Genomic DNA, 15,036 nt, shown 5'->3' with positions numbered 1-15,036 from the left:
AACCACTTGCCACTTTCTTACGGAAATCTAGAGCCACCTACTTGCTTATGCTAGTAAGCTAGAAATGTCTTCCTGATAATGTTTTAAATTTAGGGAAATAAGTTGCTGAGGGTAGGAGAGCCCTTTCTTCAAAATCCAGGTGTCTTCTGAAGTCATACAGTAAATGCCAGAAAACCACGCCCAAAAGGGGAGATGATGAACAAGCTGATATGCACCTGGAGGTTATTAATGCCTTCATGATGCTGAGCTGCTTCCATTCCACTGACTCCAGTCCACTTTTCAACACTTACCTAGTGCTGGCAGATCCCTCCTGCCTATTTCTCACTTTTTTAAAGGGACCATTTGAATTCTCCATCAGATTTTCTCCCCACCAGACTATCCCTCACTCCTTCCCAGAAAAAGCACAACAAAGAAGTCACTGATGTGGCTCTTGCTGTTTTACCATCCCTTTTCTTCTAGAAAAGACTGTCCCACTGGTGGTTTTTTGTTTTGTTTTGTTTTGTTTTTAAAAAGGGACTTCCCTGGTGGTCCAGTGGTAAAGAATCCACCTTACAACGCAGGGGATGGGGGTTTGATCCCTGGTTGGAGAACTAAGATCCCACATGCCGCGGTGCAACTAAGCTGCGTGCCACAACTGAGCTCTCGCACCTCAACTGGAGCCCGCGTGCTGCCAACTACAGAGCCCAGGCGCCCTGGAGCCTGTGCGCCACAACTAGAGAAGAGATTAAAAAACCTGCACGCCACAACTAGAGAGAAACCCGCGCAACACAACGAAGGATCCCGCATACGGCAACTGAGACCCCACACAGCCAAAGATAATAAATAAATAATAAATAAATCTTAAAAAAAAAAAAAAAAGAAATCCACTTCACCTATTTACGTAAAACTCTTAAGCAGGTGGTGAACCCTTTTTCCAGGGTATTTTCTCACCAGATCCTTGGAATGGGGTGCTAGTGGTGGCTTTCTCTCACTGAGTGTTTCATAGCTGGGATTCAGATAACTTGCCCAAAAGCCAGTTTCAAATTTCCTGGTACATTTTGTTGAAGCAATTTTCAAATCACCTCCCAAGCACTAAGGACAAAGTTATCCTTAGTTCTTTCCATCTGCTTCAACCTGATTCCTGCATCGATCATGAAGTAACTTTTGAGGGCTGGGAATCTATGGGTACACACATAGATGGGAGTGTGTTTTTAACTGTTACCCAGGGAGGTCGAAGGACTAACACTGAAGCACATGCCCTATTCAGGAACCCTTTCATTTCCTTGCCTGTTCTGCTGCTGCTGGCTGGCCTTCTTCTGCAGGTAAAGGAGTACGATGACCATGGCAACAGTTCCTTGGTACTTCTCTGAGTTGGTCTTGCTTTTCCACAGTAATCACTCTTGGTAACCCTCATCCACCTTGCAGGTGGCCCCTCTCCATAATAATCTAACCTGAAAGGTACAGATTATCCATCTGGGAGAGACTACACAGTTATTAAAACAAAAGAAAACACAGAGGGGAGGGATTCTCCAAAAATACTCTGTTCTCTCAGCTTGACAGATCCCCTCTAACACTGCCCTTTATGTCGTCCTGAAGAAAGCCTAGGTAAATAATTCCATATGGGCAACCTAGAAGGCCCCATCTCTCCCTCCCTCCCTCCGTAAGGGGCTGTTGCAATACACCAGAAGTCACTGCCAGAGACTTGCATCAAATGATGGCTACAGGAGAAAAATGCATCTTTAGAGAAAGATGTAACTGGTAAGCGACCGATTTTCGAGCTTACTTAAGATGGACCATTATTGTTAATACTACTGTAATTTAAAAAAAGTATTAACAGGTATTTTCCATTACCTGGCAAAAAATTCTTAAAAAAAAAATTATCCTCTAATTTGTATAAAATACTCCAGAGTTAGATCTCATTCTTGCTACCCTCAATGTATTCAGTAGAAATGAATAATCAGAGCTTGAAAAAGACATACATATTTGCAAAGTACTGTTAAAAGATTTATTGCAATAATACAATAATAGTTTAGAAAACATTTGTATGACTCAAACTGGTTTGGAAGTCGCAGAGCAGTGGGGAATCCCTGCAACATGACGCCCCAAGGAGATTCTTTAACAGCATGCCACCAAATGTTCTTCCCCAAATTATCAATACACGACTCCTTAAATGAATCCTGTCCACTCCCAACGTTGACACTGTTTTTCCCCTTAACTTACAGATGTGCAAAACTTTCCTTAGTTATACTCCATTACAAAAAAAGTCTTTTAACAGACCATTTTAAGCAGCCTATTTGGTGCCTGTGAGTCTTTTTAGTATTATCCTGTTTCAACAAATCGTCTTATGATGGAAAACATGACCAAGTTCTATGGCTTGTTGTTTAAAAAAAAAAATACCAGCTTCAATTTTTTAAAAAGCTGTTTACATATGGTTCTGGCACCTACATGAAAGATTTTAATGAGCAGCAAAGACAGTAGAAAAAACAGTGGTTGAAATGTATATTTAAGAATATTTACAGGGTGGATCCAGTGCAAAATAATGAAAACCAAAATATCTCAGCAGTGTAAGCCAGTATGTTGGTGTTCAAAACCATTAAAGGTTTGATCATTTAACCCTAAGTAAAGTGCCTGCAGTTGATATTAACAACAAAACATACCCTACCAATCCCTACATTTCCCATATCCTTGTAAGTTGTTGAATTACTCTGGTTTGCGATCTCATGGTTTCGTCAGAGGAATACTTGAGACAAATCATGACTGTTGTGCATCTTTCAGCTGAAGTCATTCCCTGCACCCAAGCCCCGAATCCCAGTGTTCCAACTCTTAAGACTAAGCTCTCCTTTCTGAGGGTTTGAGTGCCTAGACAACTCTTATGGGATTTTAAGTTCATTTGGTATTTGTTAAAGTCTACCACAGCCTCTCTCTATGAACTACACTACAGACCTGGATGGGACAATGCAACCCAGCAATCATGAAGCCCAGCACTTAAAACAGATACTGGCTGTATAAGAACCCACAAGGAGAAAATCCTGCTTCCTCCCTAAGTGGAAAATTTACAGTCAGGAAACTTGGGACTCCTGGATAGGAATAAACACCCTTCTGCAATTCTATCCCAAACTCTACCCAAACACTAAATATACCAACAGCAAGAGCTATATATAGCACCTCGGATTTGGAGGCAAAGTATCAACTATAATAATTATGAGAAAAGAAGCTATAGGGCAGGGCAAACCTCCAAGTGATTTATGAGGTACTATCATGCTAATCACACTAACAAGATATGGTAATAATGCCTGTTAGGAATTTTTCATGGGATTTCACTTTGTAGTTGTTACATAGATTTCTTTTTGCAGTTATTAAAAATAAAAATCTACTTACATATTTGTACATAATGCCTCTCTACAGTTTTCTTACAAGATTGTCACTAAGAGAATGACAAGACACATTAGCTGAAAAGGATCTCTTGGTGAGGGAAAATTCTTTCCATCAGGGCTTTTCCAGGATACAGAAGAGCGGTATTAGCTGTAATGCTGTGCTCTGCATTTCAGAGCAAAGGTAGTGTCTTTAGAGCAACAAAGACCTCTAGGAAATAAACAAGCAGGGTGGTTTTCCGTAGAAAAACCTGCCACTTACTAAATCCCTTAGAAAGAAACCAGACACCAGAAAAATGACCATAGGCCACTTCAGTGGCTTTTAACCTGCGCCCAGGCAGGAATTTAGCTTCCATAAGGGAACAACCTTAGTCACTTATTTTTCACTCACAGAAAATAAGTTCAATTTCAAAATGCACATAGTGTGGATGGTAGGAATTCAATAATCTAGGTACGAATGAACTTAATTCCCCTCAAAATCCAAGGAAATAGTTTTTAAATCTCTAGGACATTACTGCAGCCAGGATTTCTTCCCTTCATGGATGTGGGTCCTACAGAAAAAAAGACCTTAGTTTCTTTGCTCTGTGGGGAGAAAGAAAACAGTAATGTCCAACAGGCCACAAGAGAGCGGCACAAGGGAACTCATTTTTTAAACTACCTCTCCCCCACCAAAAGAAACCCCTACCCTTTGAAAAGAAGACAAAAATCCTTGACCTAAAAACCAAGCGTGACCAAATTATAAAGAAAACAAGTGTTTCAAACTGCCTGCTTGTTCTCTGTACAAAAAATAATGGCATAAAAACAAACTCATAGTAAACAGTTTTTATCTTTCAAATCCTAACCTTCAGGAATCACTTCCTTGTGATTCAACCTCTGAAGCAAACTGTTTAGGAACAGTCTTAGCATCACAGGGATCGCCATGGCAGCTGCGTCTGTGGGACCAATGGCCTGTGCTTGGAAGGGGTTCTGTGTGTTTCTGCCTCAAAAGAACTGGCCATGCACACAGGGCCTTCCTCCACCGGCGCTGGTCTGGGAGAAGGGCCTGTGACCCCTCTGTTCTGTTAATTATCATAAGCATGTCAGTCACCACCACGGCCCAATCGACAAAGAGAAATGCTCGTCTCCCTGTTTTAAAAAAACCCAACAGCTTAACCTCTTTCTGTTCCAGGCACTATCTTAGCTAAACACATAACGTTTACTAGGGCGTGGAGGAAGAGCTTTCTCCAGGCCCATCTGGTGCGTCTCAGTTCCTGCTCGTTAACGGTGTCCAGTGTAAGCTTTAAACCAGGAGGTGACGGAGGCCGCGGCAGAGGAGATCATCCCACCGGCACTGCTGCTCGCAATGGGCGGGGACGCCTGGGTGCTCTGGCTCTCGGAGACTTCCACGGGCTGGGAAGGAATGTCACAGAACCGGGGGCTGGGCAGGTTCTCCCAGTCGGTGCCCAGGTCGGTTTCCTCGTCACTTACGTGCTCGTCTCCACTCTCGTCTGATTCTCCAGCAACTCCGGGATCCACAAACTCCATGGACTCCTCCAGATCTGCTCGCACTTCAAAGGGTCCCGACCTGTGCGCAGATAGGGAGGGCCCCTTTAAGACAAGCACCCCTCTTGCAACATAAGACCCGATGGGACATGGCAGGCCCAGAGCCGTCACCACACCCACGGCTGGTCTAGAATGGAGCTTTTCTTTACCTAAATAATAATGGCCATCCAAGTAATGAAAAAAACACCACACCACACTTTCCCTCAACTCAACCTACTTGGGAAGACCCTGGATGGAAAAAACCCATCCGCTGAGACTAGGCATGCTGGTCCAACATACGAGTTCCTGTTTCAAGCCACCACAGTATCCATGCATGCCAATGGGAGAATTCGGACAAAAACAGTCACCTGATGCACACACAGGCACATCAGTGAACAGTAAAACTGTACAGGTATTCTCTGCCTCATGGAAGCCCCCAGTTAGTAAACTCTTACGCTCACAGGGGCTAAATGATAGGGTTGTATGCATGCTAGCAAAGCTTCCTTGGATTAGTGCACGCATTTTAAGATATCATTACGTAATTTTCTAGGGACACATTTACAGCATTGAATGAGATACAACTATTCAGAACATATTCATCTGGAATAGTGCATATTTCTGCACCATATTTCAGGAGAAAACTATTTTTATTTCCCAAAGGTCCCTAATGACATCATCACCTCCAAGTCAGGCCTCATCCCCTGTGACCACCCCTCAGTGCCACTGTGGAACCCTTTTGAGCAAACTCCACACAGCCCCTGCTGCTCTTCCGTGCCCCCTTTCTAGCTCCTGCCTCAGGGGAGCCAGGCTGCATTTCCTTTGGGTGGGCAGTCACCCCACCTACTGCCCCTCCAGAGGGGTTCCCTGCAGCCAGCTACAGGGTGGGACCACATCACTCCAGCAGCCTCCCCGCTGTTGTCCCCAAGATAAGGACATGATGCCTCGGTTCACTTAAGAGTTTCACTGACAGTTACTTTGGGGAAAATGACAGACATTAGCAAAAACAAGAGACATGAGAAATAACTTAGAATTGTACAGCCTGTCATTTTAGTCTATGGTCCAAACTTCTCTGCAGCCTTTATGATGATAAAAGCCTAGCGCTGGCCTCCAGTGCACCTCACCAGACCTGTACCTTCTGACTCACTTTTCCCAGGGTCAAGCAACCTTCATTCTTCCAAGACAAACCCTGCTTCCCAGCTAAAACACAGCAATAGCATATAGCCAGCATTTCTGTTCCAGGCACTGGAGTCCCCGTTGGCCTCTCAGATGTCTGAGCCAACCAGTCTCAAAACACAAGCCAGCGGGGGTTCTTCCCCTCCTCCCTCACGCTCCCGCCCGCTATGACCAAATAAGCCCCCTTTCCACCCTGTGTCCCCCCAGCTCAGGCCCTCACTGCACCCCCTCCTCCTCCTCGCCGGGGTCCCACCTCCTCCGGTCAGCCTCCCTCCACCCCCTCAGCTTGCTGAGAGCTGCCTCCACCCCTCTCCTCATGGCAGCTGCCTACCAAAACACGGTCACAATGTAAGTGCCTTAGCTGGGCTCCCTCTTTTCCTGAACACAAAGCTCTTGGATTCTGTTCTGTTCAGCTTCACTGTCCAGGGGGCCTCAGCATCTACTGCCAGGTTTCATCTCCCAAACCCCCAGGCTCCCTCATAGACCCAGGTCAGCTCTCCACTGCAGTCACTTCCTTGCTGCCAGCCCAAGAAGCACAGCCTGTTTTCTGTTCCTATTTGATGCTGCCAGATCTCCTCTTGGGATCCCTCTCGGCATGAGACTGCCATCACCTCCAGGCCCTCTCTTTAAGGGTTTTCCCAGGAAACAGGCAGGAGTGATACACGGGGGGGGAAATGACACTCCCTCCAGGCAGAGCTCCCTGCCAGAAGCCACGGGAACTCCAGTTCTCTGCTTGGAACTGCATAGGGCAGAGTCCAGCTGGCCTGGAGAAGGTGCCCTAATGAAAAAACTATAGGGAGGGAGGGAGGGAAGCACAAGAGGGAGGGGATATGGGGATATATATATATATATATATATATATATGTATAGCTGATTCACTTTTTTATAAAGCAGAAACTACCACACCATTGTCAAACAATTGTACTCCAATAAAGACGTTAAAAAAAAAAAGAAAGAAAAGAAAAAACTAGTAAATGATTCCCAAAGTGGCCAGTCTGAACAATTTTAGTTCCAACGAGTAACCTACATTTGTGAGGGCCTGTGAGAGCAGAAGACGTTTCTCCACTCAGCCTCTGTCCTATCACTTCTAGCTTAGAGATCTATTATCTGCCCAGCATACCCCAAGCCACACACACACCCCACACAAAATTAACTAGCAAAAGAATTAAGTCTTTTCACTTAATGGCTTTGGGAATAAAGATTTTCAAATCATTCCTTCAGTTTTCAGTTTAGCTGAATAATTGATATCTTTTTATTCAGGACCCTGAAGCCAAGAGTACTCATTTTTTCATGATGCTGTAGGGGGTTATTCTCATCGATTAAGGCAACAAAATGTTCTTTTTGGCTTTTAGGAAGTCTCTTTTGCAAAATATTTCAAAAATATTATATGATAGAATATACAACCTCAAGAGTGAACCCTACTGTAAACTATAAACTTTGGATAAAAATGATGTGTTAGGGGCTTCCCTGGTGGCGCAGTGGTTGAGAGTCCGCCTGCCGATGCAGGGGACGTGGGTTCGTGCCCCGGTCCGGGAGGATCCCACATGCTGCGGAGCGGCTGGGCCTGTGAGCCATGGCCGCTGAGCCTGTGCGTCTGGAGCCTGTGCTCCCCAACGGGAGGGGCCGCAACAGTGAGAGGCCCGCGTACCGCAAAAAAAAAAAAAAAAAAAAAAAAAGATGTGTTAATCATGGTAAAGACTGGATCAGGTAAGAAAAATCAATAGATATTAAATCCAGGGGGAAATTCTGATGAGGATAACTGCATGGTCTCAAAGTGTCTCCCAACTGACTGCTTATTAGTTGCAAGGAAGGAAAAATATAGGAATTGTACAGAGGAGAAGGTAGAAAGCATCTTGGCTGGGTGATCAAATTAGCATCACCAATGAGGGACAGATGGCCACTGTGGGCCTCTGGATGTGATACCCAGGAGACATTCACCTAGGCAGCATTCCAGCCTGGAATGTATAACCTGATCTCATTTCAAGGAAACATCAGAATAAAAGTTCTATTAAAAAAGGAAAAAACACTAATGTCATGAAAAACAAACGAGGCTGTGAAAATGTTCCAGATTTAAAGGTTAAAGAAACATAGCAACTAAACACAACATCCAACTCAAGACTGGACCCTGTACTTGGGGTGAGGCGCTATAAAGGACATTTTTGGTCCACTGACAAAATGTGCATATGGCAGTATTGTATCAATGTTAAATCTGCTGATGTTGGTAACTGTACTGTGGTTAAAAGCAAGAAAATATCCCTATTTAAAAAAAATACATATTGAAGTATTTAAGGGTCAACAGCCATGATGTATGTAACTTATCCTCATAGGGTTCAGAAAAAAAAAGTTTTGGGGGTATGTATGTGTATTTATGAAGATAAGAGAGACAGAGAAACTGCACAAATGATAAGCAAACATGGTAAAAATACGAGCAAAGGTGAATCTGGGCAAAGGGTATATGTGTCTTTGTACTATTTTTATTTTTTGCAATTTTTCTGTAAGTTTGAATTTATTTCAAAGAAAAAAATAAGTTTATGTTGCATTCAGGATGGGATCCTCAGTTCAGCTGGTCTCAATGGAAGCAGGAAGTCCCACCGAGGTTTATTAACAACCTCTCTAAAGCCTTGATCCTGACTGAGGCAGGTGTGAAAGGGGCATCCTGAGGCTGACCTCCTGACCTCCTGGCTCACAGACATGAGCTCGACAGCCCGGCTGTGCACGTGTACTCCTGTCGGACAGAGCTCTCTAAATGGAGAGCTGACTTGAGGGCAGCCCAAAGAAAACTTCAGACCCACCAAAGAAATCCAGCCCTAAAAGAAAGGTGTTTGTTTTCCTAAACAACCAGCAACACTGGGTTACCACCAATCCTTTCCATTTTTGCCAAACTGATGGCTGAAAACTAGACAGCTGTTTAGAAGTGCATTTCTTTATTCTTGACTGAGGCTGAAGATTTTTTTCCGTTTGAATACTGACTACTTGCACTTCTTTTGTGTGAAATGCCTGCCTGAATCCTTTGTCTATTTTTCTATTAGGTTTATCTTTCTTTTATGGATTTGAAAGATTTTAAGTAGTCTAGACTTTAATCCGTTGTCTATTATAAAGGTTGCAAAACATACCTGTTGCTTGTCTTTTGTTTATGGTATCTTTTACCAGAGACATTTTGTTTTGACACAGTAAAATGTGTAACTCCTTTCCTTTCTGGTTTTTGGGTTTTGTAGCTTGCTTGGGAATTCCCTCCCCACCCTGTGATTATAAAAATCGTCTTTTCTCCTAGTTATTTTACAGGTTTTATTAAAAAATAAAGTAATAAGGTCTTTCATATCATCTGGAATTTATTTTTACATATGGAATGCAGTATGATTCCAACTTTTCCCCACAAAAATACCCAACTGGCCCACCACCACTGAGCTGCTATTATCCGATTCAACATGCCACCCTATCATCTATTATATTCCTACATACATAAGGGCCTGTTTTTGGCCTCTCTATTTTCTTCCTCTAACTGCTCCACCTATTTGCATGTTAACAGCAGATAATAAAGGTTTTAATTACCTTTATACTATGTTTTAAAAGGGGCCAAGCCCATCCCTTATTATTCTTTTTCAAAATTTCCTTTCAGACTGTGCTTCTAGTTGAACTCTGGAATCAGCTTAACAAAGTTCCATGAAATATCTGTTGAAATTCTGATCAGGTTTCCTTTTGGGCAGAAGTGGCATTTTTACCACACTGAGGCTTCCCATCCTAGAAAATCCTAAGGGTCTTCGCGGCATCGGGCTTACTTTCATTCAGTCCCATACCTCATACAGTGCCTAACAGACATTCAGGAAATACATGTTGAATAATTTTTTTTTAAGTTTCATATTTTCTTCATACAGGTTTACAAATATTTTGTAAGGATTATTCTTATATAATTTATATTTTTTGTTGCTACAATAAAAGGGACCTTTTTTCCATTACATTTTCTAACTAGTTGTTGGCATATAAGAAAGCAATTGGTCTCTGTACGTTGAGCTTGTATCTAGGCACCATACTGAACTATCATTTCTAAGGGTTTCTTAGTTCTCTTGGATAACCAGTTCAATAATCACACCATCTACCAATCTCACCTTCTTTCCAATATAAACACACCTTACTTCTTTGTAAAAATCTTTTGCCTTGGCTAGGCCTCCACAGCAATGTTAACACAGCAGTGATAGTAGGCATTCTTGGTTTTTCCTGACTGTAAATATCAATGTAAGTAACATGTCATTAAGTATAGTAGTTTTTGCTGTAGGTTTGTAGTAAGTATCCTTTATTAATAACCTATTTTTAATTTGCTAATTGTTTTCCTTTAATTATTAATGGGAACTGAATTTTATTCATTGCTTTTCTCCCATCTATCAGGTTGATCTTATGCAGGTAAAGCAGCTGGCACAGTGTCAATAAATATTGGCTCAATAAATATTAGCTGTTATTATTAAGGATAAATTTCCTAACGTGGAATGCTTTACAAATAATGTATAGAGAGGATGGCAAGCAAACTCACAGGAATCAACCACTAAAAACGGGATGGATTTCTAACAGGTTTCTGAGGCTTATAAACTAATGAATGGGATTTGGGGTGAGGAGAATGAACTCCCTCTAAAATGGCACGAAATTCTAGGTGTATGTGCAGTTTCCTGGAGAGATTTCACAGCTTTTCCCAGAGGGGTCTGTGTCCCAGAAAAGTTAACTATGGTTTTAAATGGGGGGGTGTTGAGGAAGAGAAGAAACACAAAAAACAAGGTTAAGGGCAGATTACCAAGATTAAGGGCAGATTACCAAGGATAAATTCACTGCAACATGGAGGGGGTCTCCCCTGAGCCACGGTTCCAGTGTCAAAGAAAATGAATGATGGGGAAGGGAGTCCCAAAAGAACTTCCCCACCTTTTGTTTTTCTTTCTTCTCTTTCAAAAGTTCAGATACATTAACCGAGTCATATCTGCAGAAATGTATAGAGAGACTGCTCAGAGCAAGGGAAAAAGATAAGCACCCAGAGAATGGGTCTTGTTTGGTCCCAAAGATAAGCCTCATCTATGTCACGCTTTTAAGGGCCGAGAGACTAAAAAGATCCCATAGACCAGTCCTGGTTGGTCTTTTTTGTTACTTACTCCTGTTTTTAAGATAATGGATTTCAAACTAGTTCATCTCATAAACTTCTCATACCCTTTATCTCCAACAAATGGTGGCCAGATGGACTCAGTGACAAAAAGAAAATTGTGAATAATTGTTATGATGGGAAGGAATGAACAGGCACAAAAGAAAATGCACAAGAATCAGGAGAGACACTAGGCAGAGCTAAGGAAGAATCAGATGTGGATTCAAAGTAACAGATTTTGGTCTTCAGGGACAGCATGAGAAGTCCCTACTCCAGGAATATAAGGGTTCTTCTATTCTGTTTTAGATGTTAAAAATGTTTGATACTAATTTCCTCTGAGAAATGATTATGTAAGGACCATAAGGGATCAAATATGACTTTGTTTCCTTCCATACAGGACTGTGTTATCTTTGTCCCTTCTGGAGAGTTTGGGGCTTGGGATCAGGCCCCTGTTCTATGCCCACACATACAGCAACTCTACTTAAAAGTCGTCATAACACCACCACTTAGAGAAAAGTAACAAACACCCTTCTTACCTGCCTAGGTGTTCAGCGTTCGGACTGACCAAGTACATTAGATTCCTGAGAGTATGCAGTGGTTGTAATTGATCTAAATTTACATGCTAGAAAAAGAAAAAAACTGATTAATATTTTCAACCATGTAACAAATTAAAAATTAGCTCACAGCGTTATTTTCCATACCTGAGAAAAGCACAGGTAAAGAATATTTGTATTTAGTTTCTTCACTGCTCGAGTAAATTTCTGTTTGCTGAGGTTTTCTCCACAAAATTCACTGTAAGATAATGTACGATTTGTAAAGTTGTGATTTTTGAAGAAATTCTATGTTAAAATGCTCATTTTGAAGAGTATGCTTTACACTACAGTTCAGTACAAAACATACCCCATGTCCTTTGCTCTTGATAAACTGCACTTAACAGAAACTCTTCTAAGGATGAACTACTGCTCTCATAGCAATTTCACCACATCCATAAAATTACAAACGCACATATCTTTTGACCAAGCAATCCTACTTCTGAAAACTCACTCTACACAAACGCCTGCACACTAATAAAGCAACGAACGTACAGACTATTCCTTGAAGTATAAATTGGGGACAGAGCAGACCAGTATGATCTTGGTACATCTGTACAAACGAAAACTTTGCTACTCTCCACGTTAGGCAGAGTGACAGCTGAAAGCCAACGATGGCCCTATAAGGCGCCACAGAATCTACAGCCTCCTGTCCCTGCTGCCTCGTTCTCTCACCCCGGGCTCTGCACCTGCCCTTCTCCTTGCCCAGGGATCCCTGTGGCCTGCTCCCGGCCTCCCCCAGGTTGACATGTGATTCCACACCTACCCAGTCAGACGTGGTAAACCCTTCCTTGCCCTCACAGGCCCGCTCTTTCACCTGCTCTAATGGTCACCCGAGCACTCATCACCACCCGACGTACTGTTCGTTTATCATGTGTCTCTCCGTTAAAGTTAAGTGTCAGAAGGGCAGAGGTTACGTTTTCATCACCACTGTACCCCCTCAGTGCCTAGAACAGTGCCTAGCACATAGCAGGTGCTCAACAAATCTTCGTAAATAAATAACAAATTTAAAAAGCAAGGTGCAAAACACCTTAGTTTAGCATGATACCCTTTGTGTTTAAAGGGGGGGGTGGTAGTGGTAATAACACACATTAATATTTACTTGAAATGCAAGGATAACTGGAGGGAGACAGGAAGGTCTTCGTAGGAACTGGGTGGACTATAAACCTTTACAATTTAAAAAAACTTTAAACCACGTGTTTTTCATTAAAAAAAAAAATCGAAGTGTTACAATTTATCCAGTTCTTACACATAAGCATGCCCTCTGAATATCCTGGTTTTCCCTTAAATTATCTTTTCACATGGGAGAATTCCACGGTCTTTTCAAAGACGTCATGTGCAATTGTAAGATAATGACACAAATTTGCACATTGGCTTATGAAATCAATCTCAATATTTCATGGTCAGACCTTTTCTCTCTTGATAATACTTAAATTCTTCCTTTTGTTTTAATTAGAATAAAGAACACAATAGGAACATAAGAGAGCCATGATAAAGATGACATCACCGTCTTCAATTACTTGCCTGTTGCACAGCTTTTTGGGAAGATTTACGTCGAGTATATGAGACAAAATGTTGACCAGCTGAGTCGCATAGCACAACGCAGCGCTAATCGTGTAAGCAGGGTTATTATGCTCCATATCTAAAGTATAAAAACAAGAGCCTAATCAAGACAGTATGGTACTGGCACAAAAACAGAAATATAGATCCATGGAACAGGAATAGAAAGCCCAGAGATAAACCCACGCGCATATGGTCACCTTATCTTTGATAAAGGAGGCAGGAATGTACAGTGGAGAAAGGACAGCCTCTTCAATAAGTGGTGTTGGGAAAACTGGACAGGTACATATAAAAGTATGAGATTAGATCACTCCCTAACACCATACACAAAAATAAGCTCAAAATGGATTAAAGACCTAAATGTAAGGCCAGAAACTATCAAACTCTTAGAGGAAAACATAGGCAGAACACTCTATGACATAAAGCACAGCCAGATCCTTTTTGACCCACCTCCTAGAGAAATGGAAATAAAAACAAAAATAAACAAATGGGACCTAATGAAACTTCAAAGCTTTTACACAGCAAAGGAAACCATAAACAAGACCAAAAGACAACCCTCAGAATGGGAGAAAATATTTGCAAATGAAGCAACTGACAGAGGATTAATCTCCAAAATTTGTAAGCAGCTCATGCAGCTCAACAACAAAAAACAAACAACCCAATCCAAAAATGGGCAGAAGACCTAAATAGACATTTCTCCAAAGAAGATATACAGACTGCCAACAAACACATGCAAGAATGCTCAACATCATTAATCATTAGAGAAATGCAAATCAAAACTACAATGAGATATCACCTCACACCAGTCAGAATGGCCATCATCTAAAAATCTAGAAACAATAAATGCTGGAGAGGGTGTGGAGAAAAGGGAACACTCTTGCACTGCTGGTGGGAATGTGAATTGGTACAGCCACTATGGAGAACAGTATGGAGGTTCCTTAAAAAACTACAAATAGAACTACCATATGACCCAGCAATCCCACTACTGGGCATATACCCTGAGAAAACCATAATTCAAAAAGAGTCATGTACCAAAATGTTCCTGCAGCTCTATTTACAATAGCCCAGAGATGGAAACAACCTAAGTGTCCATCATCAGATGAATGGATAAAGAACATGTGGCACATATACAGAATGGAATATTACTCAGCCATAAAAGGAAACGAAATTGAGCTATGTGTAATGAGGTGGATGGACCTAGAGTCTGTCATACAGAGTGAAGTAAGTCAGAAAGAGAAAGACAAATACCGTATGCTAACACATATATATGGAATTTAAGAAAAAAATGTCATGAAGGACCTAGGGGTAAGACAGGAATAAAGACACAGACCTACTAGAAAATGGACTTGAGGATATGGGGAGGGGGAACGGTAAGCTGTGACAAAGCGAGAGAGTGGCATGGACATATATACACTACCAAACGTAAGGTAGATAGCTAGTGGGAAGCAGCCGCATAGCACAGGGAGATCAGCTCGGTGCTTTGTGACCACCTAGAGGGGTGGGATAGGGAGGGTGGGAGGGAGGGAGACGCAAGAGGGAAGAGATATGGGAACATATGTATATGTATAACTGAATCACTTTGTTATAAAGCAGAAACTAACACACCATTGTAAACCAATTATACTCCAATAAAGATGTAAAAAACAAAAAACAAGAGCCATACACAAACAGCTTTAATTTCAACAAAAATATTAATGAACCTGGATTTTTGTGATTTGTGGTTTTGTCA

General features: G+C 41.8%; 1 protein-coding gene across 1 annotated transcript in view; it reads right to left on the bottom strand.

The window, feature by feature from the left end:
* Positions 1–1,976: 1,976 nt before the first annotated feature.
* ATG14 (autophagy related 14) overlaps positions 1,977–15,036 on the bottom strand; it is a 38,991-nt gene continuing 25,931 nt past the window's right edge. Inside the window, exons 7-10 of the mRNA XM_082854430.1 lie at positions 13,272–13,389; positions 11,859–11,949; positions 11,694–11,779; positions 1,977–4,914 (exon numbers count right to left, since the gene is read on the bottom strand). Of these exons, the coding sequence (XP_082710556.1) occupies positions 4,608–4,914; positions 11,694–11,779; positions 11,859–11,949; positions 13,272–13,389 (602 nt within the window). The 3' untranslated portion in view covers positions 1,977–4,607. The remainder of the gene's footprint in view (positions 4,915–11,693; positions 11,780–11,858; positions 11,950–13,271; positions 13,390–15,036) is intronic.

The sequence above is a fragment of the Leucopleurus acutus genome (assembly GCF_964270905.1).
Source record: "Leucopleurus acutus genome assembly, chromosome: 1".
Lineage (NCBI taxonomy): Eukaryota > Metazoa > Chordata > Mammalia > Artiodactyla > Delphinidae > Leucopleurus > Leucopleurus acutus.
This window is presented reverse-complemented; position numbering and strand designations above follow the sequence as displayed.